The sequence below is a fragment of the Cotesia typhae genome, unplaced genomic scaffold (assembly GCF_013202065.1).
Source record: "Cotesia typhae breed Kobodo isofemale line unplaced genomic scaffold, CoteBio_Ctyphae contig_50, whole genome shotgun sequence".
NCBI lineage: Eukaryota > Metazoa > Arthropoda > Insecta > Hymenoptera > Braconidae > Cotesia > Cotesia typhae.
This window is the reverse complement of record NW_027423758.1, coordinates 1,659,595-1,685,584: the sequence shown is the minus strand read 5'-3', so window position 1 is coordinate 1,685,584 and position 25,990 is coordinate 1,659,595. Positions and strand designations below refer to the sequence as shown.

Here is a 25,990-nt window from a genome sequence, read left to right as displayed (position 1 = left end):
AACAAAAGAATATTTATTGCACGTATATAATAAAAACTATTATAAATATTCATAAAATATTTTTTTAATAAATCCAATACTGAGAGTCGATAAAATAAATTTATTGGAAAATGTCTTTTGGCCAAGTCAAAAAAGAAGTAACAAGTCAAGTTATCCGCACTCATCCTTTATGCAAATTAACTGATATAACAGAGGATGAAATGAAACAAGAAACAATGGATTTGTGTGTGACAGCCACGGAAAAATATCCAAATAATTATGAGCATGCTGCTAAAATGATCAAGGAAAATCTTGATAAAAAATTTGGAGCTCCTTTTCAAGTGGTTGTCGGCGAGTCATATGGTTTTCATATTATCCATCAAGAAAATACGCTTCTATATATGTTTACAGGTGGAAATATTGCTATACTTATTTGGCGAACTGTTTGAAATAATTTTTAATAAATTTATTAGTAAATATATTATTTATACATTAAATTGCGTAATATCTGTTTGTACATATTGAGGTAAATCTGTATAATTTACGTAAGTAATTTAATTTTGTTGTTTCATCAATATAATCTTTGGTTTAATATAAAAAATTATAAAATAAATGTTAAGCTGATTTCCATATACAAATAGCTAAATTTCCAGCACAGTACATGTAAAGTAAGTGTTTAAGTTGGTAAGTTATTTCAAATCCATATCCTTCTCCAACTACGGTGTGCCAGGAAGCCCCAAACTTTCTGTCCATCGTCTCTTTTATCATTTTTGAAACACTTTCGTAATTATCTGCATATTTTTCAGCAGCTGTGACACATAATTCCATAACTTCTTGTTTCATCTCATCAGACATGTCACTTTTCTGTAAAATAAAAAATCATCAAAATTGTATTTTTAATTATTAGAAAATACAGAAAAAAAATTAAATCAATATTGACAGTTATTGATTTTTATTTACCCAAATAACTATTGAATATTACTTACTCGACAGAACGGATAGGTATGAAGAATTTTAACAATATCATCTTTTTTTACTTCTGTCATCTTAATATTTAATTTTTAACAGTATATTTTAATTTTATGTAGAGTTTATATTTTTTTATTGAATGATTATTAGTACCGATGTAAAACTAATTGATAGTTTTATTAAAATTTTCTCATAACAAGTTATTCCACAGCAAACTCAATGACTTTCTACTTCTACTGCTAGTGTATAAACATTTTAGTTTTATAAAATGATTCATAGCACAGATTTAATGGAATAAGGCGTTTTAGGGTGGGTGGCAAACAGTATGACAGTAACTGTTGAGAAATTGTTTGTGTATTGTACCCATACTGCCCATGCTCACTACCCTCACCACCCATTCTTACATCAGCAATACACAACCATTGTATGTAAAAATCAATTCTTCGATATTGTATCTCGATAAAAATTATTTTTTATCTTTTCAATAACTATTTATTACTTTTCAGTTGTGTATTTTATCGCAAACGTCTTCTATTATTATTACACTCAAATTGACAGACATTAAAAAATTTTTTTGGAATCTTATAGCAATTAAATTATTAAAAAAAAAATTAATTAAAAAGTTTCACATGTGAAAATTAATAAACATTACAATTGAAAATTTTTAAAAGCATTTTTTTATTGTAATTGATTTGTTTTTGACTTGCGTGACATGCGCTCCTGATTTTTTGCTATTTAAAAATTCCCGCATATTTTAGTTTGAAATTTTAATGAAAGAGGTCACTGCGACACGACATTCCTTAAATTCGAGATGACACTGAAGTTAGCAGAGATTTAAAAATTTTTAATTTTTTTTATTAATTAAATTACAACTAAAAAGATATTTATAAAAATTTATACCTGTAGTTTTTAAAGTTTTTTACAGGTGAAATTTTCTTTTTAAATTATTTAATTGAAATTTTTTCAATAAAAAATTTTCTAAAAATTTTGAAATGTCGGCTAACTTCATTTTCATAACTCGAGTCGTTTATAAGTATGTATACATGGTTTGTGTTGTGTTTATTTATACACTTACCAAGTCAGTAGAAAACACATAGCAACACATGTCATTGGTTAATAGTCATAAAATCTCGCGTTTCTTTTTAAAATATTAAATCTAATGAGTGTTAAGTACTTTGAATTAGATAATTGTGTTATTCGCGGTCTCAAATACGTCTTTGAGCGAGGAAGAGTCATGGAAAGACATGACAGATCAAACTAAATTTATTAATTGGGTGTGTACATACAGACTAATTTAAATTTTTATATTTACATTTTAATCGTGTCATCTGTCATTTGTCATCTCTCATATCTACATACTTATATATTATATATCTACATACTTATATATATAAAATATAAAAAATGACCTTATGCTTATTTTGTCTGCAATTTTTAATGATTTATTACTAATTTCTGTCAGAGTACAATTATTGATGATTTTTTTTTTTTTTTAACTCGGGTAGCATCGTACCGGTATTTAATTTCTGCAATTACCTTAATATATAGCTTGGTACTTTTTTAAATAAATTTTTTTCTGAATTGACCATCAGTTAATATTTATGTCTGTTTCTTTATAAATGGTTAAATTTATAAATTAATGCCTGCAAGTAAGTACATATAGATATATAAATAAACTTTGTTTATTTTACAAAACTAAATTTAAATTTAACATCACGTGTTTTACTTTTTATAAACATTATAACTCATACTTTATGAGTTTATTTATGACAGCTGGGAAGAATTTTATTTTGTTGCTATTATTGTTATAAGTATTGCAGTATATACCTTTAATAATAATTATTATGTAAATAATTTGAATGTTATACAGCTACTCTTTAGACTTTTTACTATTATTGCATCAATTTTTTACTGATTAAAATTAAAATCATCATAAAAAGAGAAAATAAATTTTTTTCAATAATTTTTTTCATTTGTTTTGGATTAGGCTAATTAAATTAATTAAAAAGATCAAGTGCCGAGATTTAAATAAATTAAAAAAAATAGTAAGAGGATTTTCCTGGTTTAATCTAAATCTATATATAACATTATCAAAGTTCTGACGTCAGAACGTCGGTCTTTCTCCAAATGACGTCATATGGACGACGACAAATGCCAAAATCGATTTTATTCGAGCGCTTGATTTTAAATTAAATTTGTAACTCTTCCAATGTACTCTTATCTTATTATATACCTTTTTTCGTTACAGGTATTTCGTCACACCTGTATTCTTCTCGATTTTTTTTTTTTTTATCAAAAATCGATTTATATTCAACGTCTTGTTAAAGTTAACAAATAATACAATTTAAAATTCACAAGATAAATTAAAATAATATTAAAAAATAATAGAGTTGGTAAATGTCATTTGACGAGAACCTTTTTTAAACGATATAAAGGTCATGCAGGATAATAGTATATATACCTCTGTAAGAAAGAACAAGGCTGATATGAGAGAAATGGCTCGTAAACGTTTTGGTATTATATTAATGCAAAATACCAGAGTATAGAGTATGGAGGATTTAAGGAAGATAGAAGACTTTGACCTATCTACTCACTCTCATCCACTTTAAATGTCAAAGGTTACTGCGCATCTATTCATTTAAATTTGTATATATTTGACAATCTCGCTAGCAATATTTAATTTTTATTTTCTATACATTTAAAGAAAAAAAAAAAATTATTTATCAACTTTTTTTCTTATTCCTTATAGGCTCTGGTTAATATTTTGTAAGTAATCCCAGCCTTGAAACACTTCAAAGGTATCTCTATTGGATATTATTTACTAAAATTCATACTAGAAGAAATAATAATCCCCAAATAGAAATTAAATAATGCATAAATCATTTAAATTATCAATCAATTATTGCGGACAGTATCGATTTAAATATTATGATAAAAATAATATAGATAAACCTTGTAATGAAAATAATCACAATATTTATTCCGGCAACAATCTCAAAATTGCTAAGTTTTTTCAACCAACAAGTTGCGATGATAGCTCTAAAACTTTTATAGAATTATGCAAGCCTACACCAGGTCATTTATTTATTAAAATAAAAAGTTTAATGAAACGTATGCAAAATATTAATTTACAGTTTTTTTACAGCGATGAAACGTCGTGCAAAGATTTACGAGTTTTTATTCAAATATATATGTATACCTACTATTATTGTCGGTGGAATAGTAACGAAGATCAATTACGACATAGAGAAAAGATGTAGAGAAGCTCATAAATATTTTTTTTAAACTAGTTCAAAGTTGATAAAATTATTTTAAAATCTCACTGGACATAAAGTACAATAAAATTTTTTTAATTTATTCATCAATCTCGGGAAATTTAATTAGTAAGAAAAATAGTGTAACTTTTTTCATATTTTTTTTTTTTTAACATAAATTTAAATAGGTAAATATTAAAATGTAAATTAATAAATGTACTTATATAGTGTTTGTTTTATTTTTGCAGGGTTTAAAGAAAATTTATTTGTCAAGGTCTGAATTGTAGAGCAAAGAAATTTAAAAGAATGTAAGAAGTAATTGTATCCCTGGTGAATTTGGTGTATTCCAGTAAAACTTATCGTACATTTCCCGGTACTCTGTACACGTTTAAGTGTATGGTACATGGTGCATCTGCGCGTCTGCAAAGCTCCGATCAATAGCGAAGAAACATAACTAGAGAGCTCGAATTTCCCGGTACGGTGATATTATAGTTATTGTCAAAGAATTAATACTTGAATAAAAAGAAACCAAAAATTAAATTTATGTAAAAAAAAAAAAAAAAAAAAAAAATTAAATTGCATTCATATTTTCCACTTGTCGTAAACAAAACAATTTAGTTTTAGATTTTTCACAGTCTACGGCGCATTTGTTCGTTGTCATCACAGTGGAATAAGCGCCCTGGGTGATAGAGTGAGAGTGAACCAGACAAAGAGCTTTTACTCAGTTTTAGTTATAACAGCAACAAATAATAATAATAATAATAATAATAATAAAAAGACGCAAGCGCAACAAAAAATTCGAGCACGAGCTGGATCGCTGGATGATCAGACGCGCGATTTCTCGGCAATCGTGAGGGTGTCCTCAAACAGGCAACAACGCCATTATTTAATTTACCTTTCCATCAATATCCATCATCATCATCATTATCAACACTCTTAATATCATTATCTTCGTGTTAATTATAATCTGTTTAATAATTAATTAATCTGTGTGAAAATTAATTCGACGGAATTTATTTTGAAAAATTAATAATAAAAAAATGAATTTATCATTTTTTAGTATTATTAAATAATTTAACAACATTCACGATTTTATTACGAGGTCAATTTGGTGTATTTAATTGTAGAATTGTAGGACAAGGTGAATAGGTTTTAAAAAAAAGTATCAAGCATAAAGAAGCGCTTGCAGAAACTCGTTTAGACACGGCTGATGCACTTTATATGCTTCTTTATTATTACTTTTATACTTTTTATTGTTACTTAATAAGTATTATATTGTTTGTATTGTTGTGTATAAAAATATTTTTATTACAGAAATGCTAGACTGATAACAGCAAAAAAAAAAAAAAAATAAATAACAACGACAAGCAAAGGAACAAGGAAAAAAAATGCTTATTAAAGAGTATAGGATACCACTTCCTCTCACCGTAGAGGAGTATCGAATCGCTCAACTTTATATGATTGCTGTAAGTTATTTTATTTGTTAATATTTATTTTTTCAATATGTATATATTTTTTTTTCGTTTCTTCTTTTATAAATAGAAAAAATCAAGAGATGAAAGCATGGGCGTTGGTAGTGGAGTTGAAATAAAAGTTAATGAACCGTATGAAGATGGACCCGGAGGAAAAGGACAGTATACTCATAAAATTTATCACGTAGGAAGTCATTTGCCAGGATGGTTTAAGAGTTTGTTACCTAAAACCGCGCTGCAGACTGAGGAAGAAGCGTGGAACGCTTATCCTTATACTAAAACTCGATTTACGAGTCCGTTTGTTGAAAAATTTTCGATAGAAATAGAAACGTACTATTTTCCAGACAACGGGCATCAAGAAAATGTATTCCACTTGTCTGGTAGTGATTTGCGTAATCGAATTGTTGATGTTATTGACGTGGTAAAGGATAAGCCTGTTGGTGGTGATTATGTCCAAGAAGAAGATCCTATGCTGTATGTATCCCAAAAAACAAGCCGTGGACCGCTTACTGAATCCTGGCTTGAAGATTATTGGGCTGAAGTTAAAGTAATAATAATTATTATAATTGTTATTTATTTATTTATTATTAACTGATGTATTTTTTTTTTTTTTAGGGAAGACCACAACCTACACCTTCAGGAAAATCACTGATGTGTGCGTATAAACTTTGTAGGGTTGAGTTCCGTTACTGGGGCATGCAAACCAAGCTGGAAAAATACATTCACGATGTGGGTCAGTATCAATACTTTTAATTATCTACTTACAGCTACAGTTACTATTTTTGTTTTATTCATTAATTTAATAATAACGACAATGTGTTATTGTTTTATTTAGCATTACGGAAAACTATGGTACGAGCGCATCGTCAAGCGTGGGCATGGCAAGATGAATGGATCGGTTTGACAATGGAAGACATAAGAGAAATAGAAAGAGAGACTCAACTGGCATTGCACCGAAAAATGGCTGCTGCAGAAGCTGCTGAACGTGGTGAGATGGCTATGGATGGCTATGAGGACAATCACAGTGATTCAAATACCCCAGCAGCGACACCACAGGGAGCTACTGATGTTGCCAAAACATTTGCTGCAACACTCGGTAGCATTGAGAAAAATGAAGATCTTCAAAGTCCACCGTCTATTCGTAAACCTTCGGATATTCCTGTTATCAATACGGCGCGTAGTTCTGAAGGTGATATCACCCCTGAAGATTCTCCTACTACCGTTTTACCACCTGGGTAAAATATTTATTTACAACAAAACTTTCATTTTAAAAGTACTTGCTAAATTATTTATTTTCATTAGGTCAAAGATTGCTATTAACAAATTTGAAACTAAAAAAGTTTGTAAGCACAGCAATCATTCAATTCACTCCCCCAGTTCTGCTAAAAGCTTCGACATCCAGATTGCTAATTGGCGTATGGAGAGTATCGTCCGTGAATCTGAATCAGGCAGCGAGGATGAATTTTTTGATTGCCAAGGTACTGTTTTTTATTATTGCTTTTTTTTTTTTTTTTGTTTCAATTTTTGCTTTCTAGTTTTCTATGAAAGCAAGTAAGCAACCGTGTGATTTATAATTACGTTACAATTAAATTGTTTCTGGCAAAAGCTTAAGCATGGGCGTTGAATAGTGCCGATCGATATGTCTATTTTACATTTATATGATATCATTTTATTACTTTAACTGACAGACATTCTGTCTGGAAAATAAATAAATAAATGAATAGATGTATATCTCTATACATGTTTAACTCATGATTCATAGATAATAATCAAATTGGATTTAAATTAATTAATTAGCAGCACTTTTGCGTGGTAAGAAAATAGCCATTGTTTTAGAGTAAATGGAATATATCTATATATATATATATATATATATATATATATATATATATATATATATATATATATATATATATATATATATATATATATATATATATATATTTTTTTTTTTTTTTTTTTGAGTAGTCTCATTGATAGATAAAGCACGAGAGAATATTCTCTTATTAGTTGCCTGATGTATTTTTCTTTGTTTATTTTTTGTTATTTTTTCTCTGTGTTTTTTTTTTCTCTTGCACAGCCGCTGGAATTGTTGTACCTGAGATACGCACAGGTAGGTCAATTAGATCGCACGAGCATGCGCTTAAGTGGTCAAATAATTATTCATGTCTTTTAATAATAATAAGATACTTTTAAAAGTTAAAAAGTAGGAAGAATATAAATAAAGACTAATGATACTATTTTTTATTAAGCAGAAGACTTTGGTGACAATACATCTCTGGCAAAGTGGAGCTCGTTGGACCTCTTGACTGACAAAGAAGACTCCCTGTCGCCTACAGTACCAACAGCATCAGTAGCCGGAGTATCATCTTCAAACAGCAGGCACGACGACACTATATTTTCACACTCATACTTGCAGCGAGTCGCCAGTGAACGTAGTGGTAAAAGACTTTACATACGTCCGTCAGCGAGTATAGATTTATCATGCCCAGCTTCACCTCAACACTCACCAACTCATCAGCCCTGTCGAACAACAGTATTACTGATAGTTATGCATGCCGGCAGTGTCCTGGATGCCAATGTTGATTTATCTGCTAAAAAATCAGACATAACAACATTTCGCGGTGCCTTTGAATCTGTTATGCGTCAACATTATCCCAGTATGGTTGGACATATTGCTGTAAGATTTGTCTCATGTCCATCAATATGTACCGAGGGATTGGGAATACTATCCAGTTTAAGTCCTTACAGTTTTGACGTGTCACCCTCTTGTGTTGACTCTCCACAAATTACAAATGACACTATTCCAATAGGATCTATTCCACTGTTGGCATGTTCATCCTCAGATTATCAAGATGCGGTTTCAAAAGTTATCAACGGGGCTAATCAAGTATTTGGAGAATTTATAAAATCGGATGAAGGTCGTGGATTTGCTGGACAAATATCATTTGTCGGTGACTCTGTTGGTTCGATATTAACTTACGATGCGCTCTGTCGGTCCGTTCAATATCAATCGAGGCACGACAGTGAAAATAGTATTTTAGAAAATGACAATCAAACTGGTGGTGATCAAAGTGAAGATGGCAAACATTTGACGGCACCTTTACCAAGAAGACGATCATCATCAACCAGCGAATCATCTCAGTGTAAATTAGAATTTGACGTCAGTGAATTTTTTATGTTTGGCAGTCCGCTGGCGTTAGTCCTTGCTTATCGTAAAATATCCTCAAGCAATGACAAAGGTACAACGGTACCTAGGCCGCTTGTCAATCAAGTCTACAATCTATTTCATCCAACTGATCCAGTAGCTGCGCGCTTAGAACCTATTATATCAGCTCGATTTTCACAGTTACCTCCGGTCAATGTCGCACGCTATCAAAACTATCCACTCGGCAACGGACAACCTTATCATTTACGTAAGTATTTTTTTTTTTTTTTTTCATTATTATTTTTATTATTATTATAGATATTTTAACATTGAATTTTATTGATTTACAGTTGAAGCCATTCAAACGAATCCACAATTGTTTACTGATGGATTGAATGCTCCAAACACGCCACTTCAACATCTAAGAAAAATGTCTGACATATCGATTCAAAGTACCATGTCGGGTCTCATTGATAATGTACCTTTACAAGCAATATCTTCCTGTGAGTTAAAAAAAATTTATTGTTAAGATTAAGAGTATTATTTATTACAATTAAAAACTTTTCAGTAACACACAAGTGGTGGGGAAATAAAAGAATAGATTACGCACTCTACTGCCCAGAGGGTCTTGCAAACTTTCCAACAAATGCATTACCACATTTGTTCCACGCAAGTTACTGGGAATCATCAGACGTAATTGCATTTATATTAAGACAAATTGGTAGATTTGACTTACCAATGCTTGGAGGTGAAGAGAAAGATTTAGCCTGTTTCCGTCCAGGTCAGCCACGAGAAAAGTGGAATAAAAAACGAACCTCGGTTAAACTTAAGGTTAACTTTTTTAATTAGTCAACTAAAAACAATCTAAAGTTATATTAATCGATTTACTCTATTATATTCTCAGAATGTCGCGGCGAATCATCGAGCTAATGACGTAATCGTACACGAAGGTTTGCCGCAGATATTAATTGCAAGATTTATGTACAGCCCCATAGATGTTATCGCATTAACTGGCGAAAAGGTTGACATTCATGTGATGAAGGATGCACCTGCTGGAGAATGGACATATCTATCAACAGAAGTAACGGATAAAAATGGTCGAATTACTTACAGAATACCCGATGATAAAGCATTATCTTATGGTCTTTATCCAATTAAAATGGTTGTAAGGTAAATATATTTAAATATATTTTTCTTTTTTATTAGCTTTTATTTATTTATTTATTATTTATTTCAGAGGTGATCATACGTCTGTTGATTTTTTTATGGCTGTAATACCTCCAAATACAGAGTGTGTCGTCTTCAGTATTGACGGATCTTTTACAGCAAGTATGAGCGTAACAGGACGAGATCCTAAAGTTCGTGCCGGTGCTGTTGATGTCGCTAGGTAGTTATTAAAAAAAATAAAATACATATAAAATAAAATAAAATAATAATAAATAAAAATTTTCAGACATTGGCAAGAACTTGGATATCTAATAATATACATAACAGCTCGGCCAGATATGCAGCAGCAAAAAGTATTATCTTGGTTATCACAGCACAATTTTCCACATGGATTAGTGTCTTTTGCTGATGGATTGTCTCGCGATCCGCTTGGCCATAAAGCTGCTTACTTGAATAACTTAATCCACGAACACGGAGTAATAATTCATCAGGCGTACGGCAGCAGCAAGGATATTGCCGTTTATACGGCAGTTAATTTAAAGCCCCGTCAAATCATTATCGTCGGGAAAGTGTCGAAGAAGCATCAATCACTGGCAACTGTACTCAGTGAAGGATACGCTGCTCATTTAAGTCAACTGCAATCTTATGGTGGATCAAGACCTGCTCAGGGTAATGCGAGAATGGTGATACCTCGAGGACAATTTGGTTTACCGGGTTTAAATTCGTCTATTCGGCGAAGAAGGTAAGCTACTAAATAATAAATATTATCCAAATCATCTATCTCCATTTACAAATAAAATGAAATAAATTTATTATTATTTAGAATAATGTGAACTATATGGATATTTATTACAACGATGGTTCACATTTAGTTTATTTATTATTTTTTATAAAATGTATTTCGGTAGACGTAGGTAGTTAATATTTTTGCAGTAAAACGCGTGCGAATACGAGCCACGGCTCTATTTTTCCAGTAAGGAGACAACGGTCAGCTCATCAGCTCGCAACAGCGTGTACTTAAAGCGGGAAGTCCCCACCCATATCTAACACACGTCTAATTATATCTACCTACAATTTACTCACTTATACATTGGTAATTATCTATCTCTCACCTCTGTCTCTATATTTATCTCCCCCTCTCTCTCTCTCTCTTTTACGTCTTTTTCATATAAATTGATATGAATTTTCTAATATATATATATATATATATATATATATATATATATATATATATATATATATATATATATATATATATATATATATATATATATATATATATATATATATATATATATATATATATATATATATATTATCCTAGCACTCGTCCCAACCACTCTGACATAAGCAATGAGTTTAAAACCCCGCTAATGGCCCAACAGATGAATATCTTTCTAGAGCTGGCACTTTTTATTTTAGTGTCTAAAAAAATAGAAGAAAAAAAAAGCTCTAGCAAGATTACGACCACATGAGCTTACCCTTAGATAATTTTTAATAATTATTATTTAAATTATGTAATTAAAAAAAAATGATTAGATTGATAGGAATAAGGTTTTAAAAAGTTATTGGGTTGCAGGTACCTGCTTTGAAGATTTGTCGGAATGTCGCGAGTTGATGTTAATAATCGCTCACGACAGGAGCGACAACGTACATCACATTCCACAATCAGAATAATTATTTTATCGACAGCATTGATATTATCCAGAATTTATGCACAATTTCGACTGAGACCTAGTCGTTGGTGCGGAAATAATTCCCATTCGTTTGATTCCTGATGATGAGGATGACAGTGACAATGATGATGATCGAATGATGCCAACGAATTTATCAGACAATTTATCGCGATGATTTTGCGAGCAAGGTAAAGATGCCCGTGAGCGTCTTCCTATAAATTTAAATAAAAACCAAAATTTTAAAAATAATATTTAAAATACAATAGGAATTAGATTGAATGTAAATACCGTATATGTGTTTAGAAACAAATGTATTGGACATGCTTCCAGTGCTTATCATGATTTATCTCCGGTGTTAATCTTGCTTGCACGATTATCGTTACGATTTTGCACGATGAAAAAAAAAAAAAAAAATTAAAACAAAATAATCCTAGATGTGACTGCGATTATTACTATTATTATCTGTAACCCGATTACGATGGTTTAATCTGAATATTTAATTAACAAATATCTTCGTTCTCTATAGCTTGCGCTTCAGTTTATGTATGATTAATTATGATCTATCCCTTCCTGTACTGGATGGCTTTAAAATTGTTGACTAATAATACTCACACGTACTTATATTTATAAATACGATACACTAAAACTATAAACTATAAAAGTGTTGTTTTTTGTTTTTTAATTTTTCATGTTTATAATTTTAATTATTAAATAATGAAACACAGGTTTTTAAATTGGATACATTTTTATATTAATTTAAAGATCTGTGGTTATATTTATTTATTTCATCTCTCGTCTCGTATTTTTCTCATTAATCTCAGTGTCTACTGCTTTGTGTTTATTAATTATTATTAAATAACAAATAATTGTTATTAATAATAAATCTGTCAACAAGGAAGAAGCTTTCATTGATGTTAATAATGAAGCTGTGAAAGCTGCACTGCTGCTTTTCTTGCACAATGATCATTAAATATTTTATATATACAAATATAAATATATTTTTCAAGTATAAATTTATCAATTATTTTAATAATACAAATAACGATGATAATAATAATAAAAATAAAAAATGTGTGTGTTGATAAATAAAAATAATGGATTTATTTGTTTGGTAGTTCTTTTAGGATAGCCAAACGTACCATATCATCTCCAATGTTTCAAAATAAATCGGAACAACTGGAGCGGAGCACAAGTGTCGGACCATCATCGAGAAGATCATCGCCATCTCTTACCAAAACAGCAGCTACTTCTGATAAACCCTGACGATTTGCGCGCTGTCGCTCCTTTTTCGAGCCGCGGCAATAATCCATTTTTTTTATCGGCCATTTGTTTTTATTGTGGTAAATAAACTGATAAAAAAATAAAAAAAAAAAGTTTAAAGTAAGAAGAAATAGAAAAACAAAACATAAAGAAGAAATGGATAAAATTTTATTGATGGAACAAACATTTGGGAAAGTAATTGTGATTTAATAATAACTATATTAAACATAAATATATATATTATTGAATCGAGCTCAATGTTGTCATTCTCCGGTCTCCCCAGTGCATAGTTTATTTTTTATACAACCATACAAGTATTCCGGAATCAGCTTAATGTTAAATAAATAAATAATATTAATAATAAATTATAATAATAATAATAATAATAGTAATTATTAATGTGATAATTATTTTTTGGTATAAAAGGATAAATTATTGTTATAATAAGCAAATATATATTTATTATTATTATTATTGTCGTTGTTATTATTAATATTATCAATATTACAATTATTATTAAGTGTAATAAAGTATTTTATGTGATAAGAGTAATATTTTTGTTAGATAAATCGATGTTGAATATTTTATTGTTTATGTATATTGATGTTGTATATATATATATATATATATATATATATATATATATATATATATATATATATAATGATATTATAAATTGTGAATTAGATTGAATACTCAATTATAATAATTATATTGTTATTATAAGATATGTGTAATTATAAATAATATTAATTGTTTTAAAATTATATATAAATATATAAATATTATATGTTATATTTATGAATATGATGTTGCCTCATGGTTGATTTTAAAATTAGCAGCTAATATATCTCTTGCGATTATGAGCAATTGTGTGTAAAAAAAAAAAAAAAAAAAAAAAAAAATATCCTATCGACATGAAAACAAATCAATTTAAATAAAATAAATAATTGTTGTATATCAAATTATTATTTGTGTTGCATACATTTATTTTTACCTTTACTTATTTTTTTTATTTTTTAATTAAGATTTTATTAATAGCTTTAAGAGTAAACATGCAAATATTTAAAATGAAATAAAAAAAAATTGGTTCAAAGATAAAAATAAAATTCATTATGAAAATCAAGGTAATAAAAATAAAAAGATAACTGTTACGATGCTAAGTTGTGAAGTAAATATTTAGCAAAGATAAGGTTTATTAGTGTTCTTAGTAACGGTAGTAGTAATTTACCTCAACGAAAAAAATAAAAAGTTCCGTCGGATTTCTTCTCAGTAACTTTCAGTGTAGCTTCAGGCATCCACTGCAACTATATTACAATACCAGTTTTGTTATTTATCCTTTTTTATTAAAAACAGTAGTTAGTTGTTTTAGTTGTTGTTCTATCAAGAAAAAATAACTTTAAAGGTGTATTACATCGGAGTGGTTCAGTGTTTAGCCCAAGGGAAGTGGGTTTTGTTTCAGTCAGACGTAATTGATTAATACTTAGATATCTACTCGGTAAATCTGTTATTTCATCTTCACTAAAAAAAATTTTTCTTTTAATAATATTTCTTCTTCTATCTGAAGAACTGATTAAAACAATTTATATTTAATTCAAGGGAAGCTATATATTAATAAATTGAAATAGAATCTCTAGAAATTATCTACTATCAACGATATCAATTTAATAATCTGCAATAAATAAATTTCTTTGAGTTTTAATTAAACAAATAGATCTTGTAATTCCGCCTGATATTTATTTTTGGCAATAAAAATTTTTTCTGAATCGGGAAAGTGAACAATAATTAGGCAACATTACTAAATATATTTATACAGTCAAAATAGATGGAGATATATTTGTTTTTTTGCTTATAAAGCCCGAGAGCATAAAGTTCTTTACTTTCAGAGTAATAAATGTTAAAAAAATGGATCGAAGCTTCTAAAACAAAGTGCTCCTATTTTTCATGTTTCAGATAAATGTACATAAATATATATAATATATTTTAACGAGTGTAGAGTGAAAAGGTGAGAGTAAATTTTGATCTCTTTGGCAGAGAGCCGAGACTCCTCAATACTATACTATAATACAGGATTCTCGTATTCCATTAGTTGTTCCTTCACCAACTGATTATTTTATCTCTATTACAACCTCACGTATTCCTATTTCACCTGTAATTACTGGTAATTTGATTACTTGCCATTATAAGCCGTGTGTGTGTGTGTGTGTGTGTGTGTGTGTGTGTGAGAGAGAAAATAGCATAAACAATTATAAAATTATTAAATAAATTGATTTTTTGTTATATTTTGTCGACGAGAAGATATTGACTACTTTTTGTTATTTATAACATAAAGTAAGATTTATATTTTTTCGTCAGTGAGGTATAAAATAAGATATACATCATAAATTGATCATAAGGATACTAAATCAACCCCGCTCGTTGCTTCATATTTTTAAAATTTTTCTGCTTCATAACTTTATACTACTCACCAGTAAATCATCTCTTTTAATATAAATTTTATTAATTTTACACTTTAATAAAAATTAAACTACAAAGTAGAAAATAATTTTTAATTTCTGAGGATTCTGGTCAGGATAAAGAGACACAGTTATCGAATTATTATCTTGTCACCGGTTCTTGAAAAGTGTGCAAAGTTTTAATTCAATCCAACGGTTTAAAGCCCCCGAAAAAAAATTTTTAAGTTTAAAAAATAGATTTATCATCTTGAATTTATAATAAAGTCACGTTATCGATAAAGCGGTGATGTATATATGTAAAACCGACGTGTGTTGATAATTGTCTCATTAAGAGTTTAGTAATGTCTTGAATTTATAATAAAATTACATTGATAAATTGATCAAACTTTACTTGAGATAATTAACTATTTAATTATAATTGGCTATTATGAGTTTAGTTAACAGTACGTTTTCGGAAGATAAAAAAATGATTTATGAGTAAAAGCGCATGCTTATTATACCTTGGATACATATGTGATACACAAATAATCCGTTGAAATAGTAAAATCCATACGAGTCCATTAATTTATTCAGACAAAAAATGCTGAAGAAATAATCGGTCGGTTATTAATATTAATATTAGTGTTATGGTTGTAATTGTTGGTAATTTATCAAGTAGAGCAATGAATTAGTAAATTAGTAAATTACGTTAGTAAACTGTAAATGGTGACCACACTTATCGATCAATAGATTAAATTAAGCTCACCACAATAGCCTTAAGGTATAAAGCATTGTATTAAGCTTTTGTTAGGATTAATATGGATTATGGACAAGAATCGAGAATAACGATAGCTTATACAATTGTTGAGGGTGGTACTTTATCCATAAAAATCATAGAGGTATGTTGTGAACGTGAACCACTAACGACCTGACGATCAACGCGCTGTTCACACATTTCACATACTCTCTTCTGAGGAAGATTAATGATGTGCTCATCGTTTTCGTCGCCCTTTACACATCGTTTCTCGCGGTACCACAATAAAAAGATAAAAAAGATAAAAATCCGTATTCAACACTTGCCGTATCACCAAATCTAACTTTCTCGACCAAATCTTCCTACAAATAGCTAACAAATCTTGTTAGTTTTCTTCATTTTTAAAAAAATAAATAAACTCTGTATTTTTATTTATTCAAATAAATTTAATAATTTTTTTTAACAAATAATCTATTTTACTTTTTTTTTTTTTTTTTTTTTTATTAATCAGGATAATCGGATGGATAGTTTGAAGTGAATATATGTATACATTACCAGGATATGTTGTTATACAAAGGATTTGATGATATTGAGACGGCGCAAGTGCTCTAGGAGGAAAGGAAAATAAAAGCACCAGCGGAAACATAAGCGAGCCAGTCTATTGGCAAGCGCCAACCAGGCGATTAACATTCCGTTTGCTCCATTTGTTCAAACTCCAGTTAAATTTACTACAATAATAATTATCGATAGTAAATAAATATTTATTAATATATTTAGGAGTGCGGAAAAGTAAGGAGAAATAATCTCAAGTGTAATGGCAGAGGCTTTAATGACAAACGGTACATCGACAGCACTTGATGATGGTACCCACGGGGGGAATTATGTGCTCAACATCCTCAATCATATTAATGAGCTCAATGACTCGTTACTCATCAAAGAGATTGAGTGCTTGAAGGCCAAACATCAGGACAGTGTCAGTCAAAAGGTGACAACAGCAACAACAACAACAACAACAACAACAACAACAACAACAGCAGCACATGAGGCCAATGTTTGTCCGGTTGACTGGGACTCGTTGTTGTGTTGGCCGTCAACTCCTGCGGGCACCAATGTTAAGCAACCCTGCTTTGATCAACTTTACGGAATTTTGTATGACAGTTCACGTAAGTTATTTTATTGTTTTATTATTATTATTATTATAATTATTCTTTTTCAAGTGTCGTACAACACGCACTTGAATATTCACAAAAGACTTTGAGCTTTAATGTACTTTCTCTTATTCTCTTATTCGTTTTATATAATTTATTTCCGCCGCGCGGAAGAAATGGAAGAATGAAAAACGTAATTGGATTCTTCTCAAGCTTTAATATACCAGGTCGTAAAGTCTTTTTCAATATACTCTCTACTTAACTTTTCTTCTTTTTCATAAACATATTTTTTTACGCTCAAAAATAATAAAAATCTGCCAATAAAAGATTGAGCTATTTAAATCAGTTAAACTTGTCAGAAATGAAATTTTTTTATAGACAAATTATTAAAATTAACATATTTATTTTTATTATAATTAAATTCATAAAATAGCTATTTGTTAAATAATAAATCAAATTTATTTATAAATAATTATCAAATCAATAAAAATGAAGAAAAAGTTTTGTTTTGCAAAAAAGAAAAAGAAATCGCAAGAAATCACGTTGGTGATGTTTCGATGATAAGGGACTCTAAATCCCTTACTGAAACGAGATCTGAATCTTAATGTAGTAGTAAAGGATAAATATATATCTGTTGGAATTTTTGCGTTACTTTTTATTTCTTCTTTTTTCTTCAGCAGTGTATCATATTGTTATTACTAAACTGCGTATGCCATTTCACGGTTCGCATCAAATAAAAAAAAATTTAATTTAAATATTTCATTAATTATTAATAAAATATATAATCTCCTTTTAGGATTATATACCATTGTTGTTCTCATTTGATTATATATCTAGTTCGTACTATAAAGAACTTATGATAGTATTCACTTTTTATGAATAATCATCTTTAATTTATCACAGAAGCTCTTTGTTGGCTGAATGACGGATCTTTTTAACATTTTTTTTTTTTTTTTTCCATTTCTAATAATCCACCCTCACAAAATTGATCCAGTTTTGCTGATTCAAAAAAAAAATAAAATCACCAGAGGAGTATTATATCGCGGGAATCATAAAATAGATTTGTATGGTTTACTCAGTAGAATTTTATTGCTGCCGGAAATTTAAATTTTTATTTATTCTCGTCGTTATCTGTGAATATATTTAAACTTTTGTTATTGAAAATTTATATAAAATATTTTCTAAACAACCACAGCAATATCAATACTATAAAAAGTAATTAAAACTTTATTGTCCAGAGTAATTATATAATTATATAATTTTGTGAGTCTGTAAGAATTATTTTTATTTTTAATCAAAGTTTCAATTTAGTTGGACACAATAATATCAGAGGATAAACTTTTTTAATGCATAGAAAATGAAACAAACTAGAGAAAGAAAAAAAAAAAAAAGATGATAAAATTGAGAAAAGTTATTCATAATAAAGCAATATACCTAAAAGCGAGTGATAAAAATTTAATCAAACGATATCTCTCGATTTAAATAGATTTGGGGGTCTGAAACGTTTCTTTTATTGGAAAAATCTCTTCCAGTTGGTCCGTTTTTTGGAGCTAATACTGCGAAAACAAAAAAGACATTATTAAAAAAATTGCTTATATTTATTAAGTACACCCTTAGCAAGTACAACACATTGATAGTTTGACCTTAAAAACGTCAACGTGCAGTCTGTTCCTTGTATTAAAAATAATCTCATTTACTATTCAATCTTCAATATTCTAACCAGCTAAAATTACATCTTCAGTCTTTTAAATATGTATATGTATATTCAACAACAAATATAATTACGTGGGTAATGCAATATTGAAAAATAAAATCAAAAGGAGAGCAATAAGTAGAGTATACCTTCCTCGCTTCACTAGTTTTAATTAGTTTATTTCAACATAAACAATATTTTATATAGATTATTGTTATACATTGTACTATTTCGTGTCACCTTACCTTCAACCGATCTCCAGCTTCTCTTTATACTTTACTTACATTTTATTATATACCTATATACTATTTTTATCTCTTATATACCCTTATCATTCTTTAATACACCATTTCTTATCATACATCAATAAATATATAAACGACTTGATAATATATAATTAATAATTATATTATGTTTTAAAAATTTTATGAATTTTTATTGACGGTAAAATATTTTTATAGAGTTTTATTAAAGTTAATATTTCTACTATCTTTCATTTTATTTTATGTCAGTTAAAGTATTCAATAAACGATAAAAATTTCTTTTTAAATTTACCCTGATCGATTTATAAATTTCTTAGTTATTTTTATAAATCTTTAAAGTTATTTATTTTTTACTAAATTTATGTTGATAATAGAAATGTTTAAATTTAAGTAAATCTTATGAAATATTTATAGCTGTATTCATAGACAGTGAGATAAATTTATATTCATATGTTTGTTTTTTTAATAAAATAGTTCCCACGTAAAAGTACGAATTAAAATATGAAACGGATAACATATATAGTTATTCTTTTAAAATTCAGTTAGATTTTTACTACTTTTGACCTTAAAAAAAGACAAATAAAATAATTATTATTTCCGGTATAAAACAATTAATTGAATTATAAAAACAAACTTTTTTAAATTGATTAGTCGCGCAACCTCAACAACGGGGAAAAAAATTCAATAGAATAAACAAATTGGAGTTTAAAAAAGGAAAGAAAAAAAAATATGTAATATTGAATTGAAGCATCGAAAGGAAAAATAATATTGCGTGCCTTGAAGTGTTAAATTGAAACTTTGAATGACAGACACTCGATTAAATTTCAACCGTAGTAAAGGACTACATAAAACGTTTTATATTCTGTACTGAAGAAAAGTAAAATCTGTAACAGGTGAATTTATTATTGTAGTCGCAAATAGAGGAAATACCATTCTAACATAAACTTATTTTATTACTTACATATTCATTTAATCATTTTAATTAATCCTAATCACTTGATAAATTTTTTGGAGTATAGCAACAACCTCGACCTTGCATTTAATATCCTCTCCAAACATTGATGTTTGCAGTCTTGGTAGTAGTATGTTAGTGCATTGACTAGCAATGCGTCCCTAATTATTAAGGGCGTGTTATTATTAGTATTTAATTAATTTATTTTGTAGAGAAATTCCACCTTTAAATATTTAATTAAAACAATATTATTGGATATGTTGATTAAAAAATGTTATAATAAATATTCTGACCTGTATTTTAGACATTCATACGATTATATAAAATACATTCTTCATGTGATAATGATAATATAAGCGCAGTTGTGTTATGTATCTTATGTGACTCCTATCTCTGGAAGAAAATATGTACACGATCATTTTTCAGCATACATATGAGTATATCAACATAAATATAATATAAAACATAGCTTTTATATATAATACATAAATGAAAGTATTTTTATTTATGAATGGGAGAATTATATCGCTGCATGCCTTTTGATGGCTCACAAAATGGTATAAAACATCAAGTCTGAAGAACTGAATGGGAGTTAAGCCGGCTTTGGCTTTTACACTAGCTATTTTATTTTTTTTATTTTTTATTATCCACCCTGTAATCTCGTACAATTACAGAAATACCAATAATAAAACAAATTGTCATTAACTTAAATTTAGTATTTAACTACTCTCTCAGATAAATTCATTTTAAACTTCAGTAATTACTAATGATATATTTCTTTAACTAATTAACAAAAGGGTATTAAGTTTTACAAGTGATAAAAGTATAAAAATGGTCAGACAGATCGATATTACGTACAATGGATAATGATCGTAATCACCATTAATTAAACTTACCTTCCTTTTACCAATATCGTAATAATTTTATCCAATTAACATCTTTATGTCTTTTATTTTTTAATTAATTTTTAAACAAAACCTTTTTATTCCGCAATTCTTCAGGGATCTTTTTAAAACTCTTCTTAAACAATTTTTAAGATAAAATTTAAATGATATTGTTATTTTTCTAATATTAGATAAAATTAAAAATAGATAGTATAGGTTTCGAGAAGATGAACTAATTGAGAATGGACGTTTAGTTAACAAGTTTAAAAGGACAGTAAAACAAGAAGTAACTTTGTTTCAGTCCTGAATTCAGTTTTACTCTCTACTCGGTTATTTTCTCTCTTTTTCTGTAATTAAAACTAATAGCCGATTTTTTTTTTTTTTTTACATCTCTTCAACACTATTGACAGCCGGGTTTAATAAAAATTTTTTTTCATTACTTGAACAAACCAAAAATTTTATTTAGAGCAAAGATACTAAGTAAAGGTTTTTAATTTTGTTTGAGTGGTAGTTTAATTTTCATTTTTAACTTTATTATCTGTGAAAGCGCTTTAATAAAATTATTTTTAATTCTTTTAAAGTATATTATTGTACATAACAACAACAACAACAACAACAACAACAATAATAATATTGGTGTATAGTAAAAGCGGTTGAAAGCGATATTAGTAAACGAGACATTTGGAAACATAATCCATCGGTAGTGAGATTATTGATTTAATGATAAAATTTGACGTTGGTTTGATTAAAGTAGATGCATCAACTCATTTTCATCATTAGTAGCCTATTTATCGTAGTCCCTTTTAGTTTGCTATCCCCATTATATCTCCTGATGTGTCCTATATTATTTTATATTATATTATACGTTTGATATAACTTGTCAATCGAATGGATAGTTGTTACCGCGTTTAACTGCGTCAGACTATTTTAAAAAACCATTTATATAAATTATTTTTGTACAGATCCACAGAAGCTATTAATTAATAGCAAGCGTTGCAATTAAAGGTTTCATTGATCTCTTTCCTGTCTGATGGAGAACACCTCTCATCCTCAAAATTAAATCAATAATTTTTCTCGAGCGTCAAGTTAATTTTTTTTCAGCATAATGACTCGTTAAATTGACAAATAAAATAAAATGTTACAGAAAATGCTAGCCGATGGTGCTGGCCCAATGGTACCTGGGATAATCGGACCGACTACTCACACTGTCACGAATTGAGATCACAAGTTGCCGAGTCCAGCGTTGAAATAACAACGACATTATATTTTGTCGGCTACAGTTTATCACTCTCAACTCTGGTTGTCGCTGTTGCTATTTTTCTTTACTACAAGTAATTAAATTTTTAATTAAAATATCATTTAAATACCCATTTCATCCATTATTTTTTTTAATTTATCACCATCTGATATTAAAATAAAATCCTTACCCTCTTTACTTTTATTTAAATTTATATCATTGATCTAGAGAGCAGATGAATTTTAGAAGCTTCATCTCTATAAATACTTTAAGCAATCGATAATTAATCCTAAAAATATTTATCATTTTATAAATATTAATGTGTCATTATAATTATTTCCTCCGGATGTTTTTCTTCGCTCCATCCGAGCTAAACACTTAAACTAGACACTCGATTGATGACTGATGTGTGATGTGTGATGATATAACTGTGTGTAGAAGCACATAACAGCTCTCAAACAAGAGATAAAGTTAACGGCCAATCGAGTAAACACTAACCAGGTTGAGTTGTTATGTGTACAAGTTTGTACACTGATAGAGGAGGATATTTTCTTTTCCCTTACCGGTCTCGTACACTCGAGGCTCAAGGAAGAACTTTACTTGATATGTACTTTTCCCCATTTATACGTCGTTACATTAAATTTTTTTTATCTATTTATACGTTTCTGATAAATTTAACGATCTTTTTTCGAATCGAATTTTTTTTTTACAGGGAGCTCAGATGTTTAAGAAACAATATTCACACGAATTTAATGTTGACATACATACTTGCCGATCTGACATGGATATTAACAACAGTAATGCAAGTTTCAATGCAGTCAGATATTCCATCCTGTATAATATTTATATCGATACTTAATTATTTCCATCTGACTAATTTCTTCTGGATGTTTATCGAAGGTATTACCATCATTAATCATTTAGCATTAATTTACATGACACTGAAGTTGCCAGACATTAAAAATTATTTAAACTTAAGTATTATTATAATCATAAAATATTACTGTGCGTGTCAATAAATGTAGATATGATTTTTTTTATTATAAGCAGAATAATAATAAATAATGTATGTTTTTGTTATCTAGGTTTATATCTGTATTTATTGGTCGTGAAAACATTTACTGGTGAGAATATTAAACTACGTCTTTATCTTGTCATCGGATGGGGTAAGTTAATTACTTAGCGTTATAATGTATGTATATACTTGCTGTTTTACACTTGTAATTGATTAAATCAATATTTCCAGGTACTCCTATTCTAGTGATAGTCATTTGGTGTATCGCTAAATCAACAGTTATTAATACTGAGAATATCAATCAAGTAAATTTATTTTATATTTAATGATGAAAATTAAGTTAGCTGACTAATTTTAATGTCACTAATTATAATAATAAATATTATTTTAAGAATGGAGCACTGTATCGACATTGTCCGTGGATCGTTTATCATCATTATGACTGGTTTTATCAAATTCCAGCAATTACAGTTCTAGGTGTAAATGTTGTTTTTCTCTTCATGATCATGTGGGTCAGTTTATTTTCTTCAATTCTGTAATTATTTATTAAAAATATTAAATTAAATTATTGTTTAATATTTTTTCCTTTTTAAAACCAGGTATTGATAACAAAACTACGCTCGGCAAATAATGTCGAGACTCAGCAGTATAGAAAAGCAAGCAAAGCACTGCTTGTCCTCATTCCACTTCTGGGGGTGACATACGTATTAGTAATTGCTGGACCAACTGAGGGGAAAGTTGCCAATATTTTTTCTTACGTCCGTGCTATACTGCTATCGTCTCAGGTATGATTTAATTCAAAATCTCTTCTTTTTTTTTTTTTTTTTTTTTTCTTATTTATAATCACTTTATCGTCATCGTTTATTTTTCTATTATAATCTTTATCTTAATATTTTTATCAAACACCCATATTAATAATCTAATCATTTGTTTTTAGAAAAAAATTGCCCAACTCTTTAAAATAATCTCTTTAAAAAAGTTTAAGTAGACTTTTTACAACTACCATAATTATATATTTTTTTCTTTTTACAAACTTACTTCTGACAAATTGCTAATAAATTTAACCAACTTTCCAAATTATATATATATATATACAGATTGAAAAAAAATTTTCTCCTTCTAATATAATAAATTTCTTTTCAAGTAACATTTCTTCCCCAATTTTTTCGTTTTATTGAAATAATATATTTTATAAAATTATTTCAAGTAATAAACTCCATTCAATCACCATTAAATTTTTTATTTATTAAGAAAGTAGATTATTTTTTTTTACGTCTAGACTTATAAATCAATTAATATAATTGGTATTATCAAATTTTCAGGGTTTATCAGTGGCATTGTTTTACTGTTTTCTTAACACCGAAGTCCAAAACACAGTAAGACATCATTTTTCCCGATGGAGTACTGCAAGAAACCTGAGAATGGATAGAAAGTATTACAATAATTGGTCACCACGTTCTCGTACTGAAAGTATAAGGTTTTTTAATATAGATAGATAGATTTGTTCCATTGTACAGCAGTAAAAACTGCCTTTTACAATTTTTTCTTCACAATTGTACTGCCTCTCTCTATTTCACTGCGTTCGAATTTCTTTCAAATTTTCACCGCGTTCAAGTTTTTCTGCCTTTTTCAATTTTGCACATAGATATCACAACCTGCTCTTTTCAAATTGTTACAATTACTGCCGTTATCTTTTGCGGCTGTGGACCGACTTGTGCTTTCTGTACTGTATTCACCCTATTCCTAACCTCTTTTGAATGGCTTGTTGGAATAGTGGCGATAGGGAAACCACAGAGAAAACCCATGCCAGTACACAGGTCGGCTACCGGAGCGACCCCCGACGGTTGGTTTGAAACTATTCTAATAACCGTCGGGGCTCGAACCCTCGCCTCACGGCATCATGTACGAACGAACTAAAGATATAATAACTTAACCCGCTCGGCCATTCTGCCGCTAGGTTTTTTAATATTTTTTTTTTATCCGTAGCAAAATCAATAAAAATCATTGTCATTATTATTCTGAAATTGTCAAAGCAATAGACAGTAATCAAAGAGTTTGTCAACTTGTAGTTTAATTAAATAAAATGTACCATTTCAGGCTTTACTGTCAGCCGTCAGTTCCATATAAAAAACGACAATCATCAGCAAGTGAGACAACAACCACAACTGTCGTTGGAATGAATTCAACAACGACATTTCTCGATCGATCACGAGCAACCATCTCCAAGGACCTCAACGAGTAATCAATCACCACTTATTATTATTATTATTATTATTATTATTATTATTATTATTATTATTATTATTATTATTATTATTATACAGATCATTACTCATATTACATTGTATTATCATAAATACTTAAATTTTTGATCGCTAAAAAAAAAAAAACATTTTATCAAATATAAATTTAAACTATTTTTTCATTCGCTCGCTCGTTGTATTGTGTGAAAATTGTCTTCCGTCTTTTCATATCACATATATTATTATTAATCACTCGCTGTCATTAAAACAATTAAATAAATTTAATTAAAGTAAGAAAAAATTAAACGGGCAATGGGCTCTATCATTGTACCTGACGACATAAATATAAAAAAATATAAAATATCTAATGTATATTTATTATTATGTATCATCGAAATATAAGTGTTATAAAATGATAAAAAATAAAAACTTGAATCTTTT

At 28.6% G+C, this 25,990-nt stretch overlaps 3 protein-coding genes across 11 annotated transcripts; 2 read left to right on the top strand and 1 right to left on the bottom strand.

Moving 5' to 3' along the window:
* Nucleotides 1–436: 436 nt before the first annotated feature.
* On the bottom strand, nucleotides 437–2,200 carry LOC141531682 (dynein axonemal light chain 4). 2 transcript variants are annotated; one of them, XM_074249615.1, is made up of 2 exons: nucleotides 2,024–2,200; nucleotides 437–843 (listed from the first exon to the last, which is right to left on the bottom strand). In XM_074249615.1, the coding sequence occupies exons 1-2, from the start codon at nucleotides 2,051–2,053 to the stop codon at nucleotides 595–597; spliced, it is 279 nt and encodes a 92-aa protein (XP_074105716.1). In that variant the 5' UTR covers nucleotides 2,054–2,200; the 3' UTR covers nucleotides 437–594. The 2 variants fall into 2 exon arrangements, with proteins under 2 accessions (XP_074105716.1, XP_074105715.1); XM_074249614.1 differs by lacking the exon at nucleotides 2,024–2,200 and adding an exon at nucleotides 966–1,487.
* Rdgb (retinal degeneration B) lies at nucleotides 2,083–13,512 on the top strand. 4 transcript variants are annotated; one of them, XM_074249608.1, is made up of 16 exons: nucleotides 3,484–3,566; nucleotides 3,698–4,023; nucleotides 4,094–4,331; nucleotides 4,451–4,677; nucleotides 5,517–5,668; nucleotides 5,745–6,221; nucleotides 6,290–6,407; nucleotides 6,510–6,909; nucleotides 6,977–7,152; nucleotides 7,930–9,090; nucleotides 9,173–9,325; nucleotides 9,391–9,653; nucleotides 9,727–9,992; nucleotides 10,060–10,209; nucleotides 10,276–10,731; nucleotides 12,781–13,512. In XM_074249608.1, exons 5-16 carry the CDS (start codon nucleotides 5,591–5,593, stop codon nucleotides 12,926–12,928), a joined length of 3,846 nt encoding a protein of 1,281 aa, XP_074105709.1. In that variant the 5' UTR covers nucleotides 3,484–3,566; nucleotides 3,698–4,023; nucleotides 4,094–4,331; nucleotides 4,451–4,677; nucleotides 5,517–5,590; the 3' UTR covers nucleotides 12,929–13,512. The 4 variants fall into 4 exon arrangements, with proteins under 4 accessions (XP_074105711.1, XP_074105710.1, XP_074105709.1 ...); XM_074249610.1 differs by lacking the exons at nucleotides 3,484–3,566; nucleotides 3,698–4,023; nucleotides 4,094–4,331 and adding an exon at nucleotides 2,083–2,222; XM_074249609.1 differs by lacking the exons at nucleotides 3,484–3,566; nucleotides 3,698–4,023; nucleotides 4,094–4,331; nucleotides 4,451–4,677 and adding an exon at nucleotides 2,083–2,222.
* Nucleotides 13,513–14,191: 679 nt separating this feature from the next.
* On the top strand, nucleotides 14,192–25,725 carry Dh44-r1 (Diuretic hormone 44 receptor 1). 5 transcript variants are annotated; one of them, XM_074249795.1, is made up of 12 exons: nucleotides 14,192–14,423; nucleotides 14,879–14,930; nucleotides 16,626–16,832; nucleotides 16,892–17,277; nucleotides 22,199–22,385; nucleotides 23,004–23,191; nucleotides 23,377–23,457; nucleotides 23,538–23,611; nucleotides 23,699–23,818; nucleotides 23,906–24,091; nucleotides 24,629–24,783; nucleotides 25,404–25,725. In XM_074249795.1, the coding sequence occupies exons 4-12, from the start codon at nucleotides 16,929–16,931 to the stop codon at nucleotides 25,546–25,548; spliced, it is 1,485 nt and encodes a 494-aa protein (XP_074105896.1). In that variant the 5' UTR covers nucleotides 14,192–14,423; nucleotides 14,879–14,930; nucleotides 16,626–16,832; nucleotides 16,892–16,928; the 3' UTR covers nucleotides 25,549–25,725. The 5 variants fall into 5 exon arrangements, with proteins under 5 accessions (XP_074105896.1, XP_074105897.1, XP_074105894.1 ...); XM_074249798.1 differs by having other exon boundaries at nucleotides 14,194–14,423; nucleotides 16,626–17,277; nucleotides 24,629–24,776; XM_074249796.1 differs by lacking the exons at nucleotides 14,879–14,930; nucleotides 16,626–16,832.
* Nucleotides 25,726–25,990: the final 265 nt, after the last annotated feature.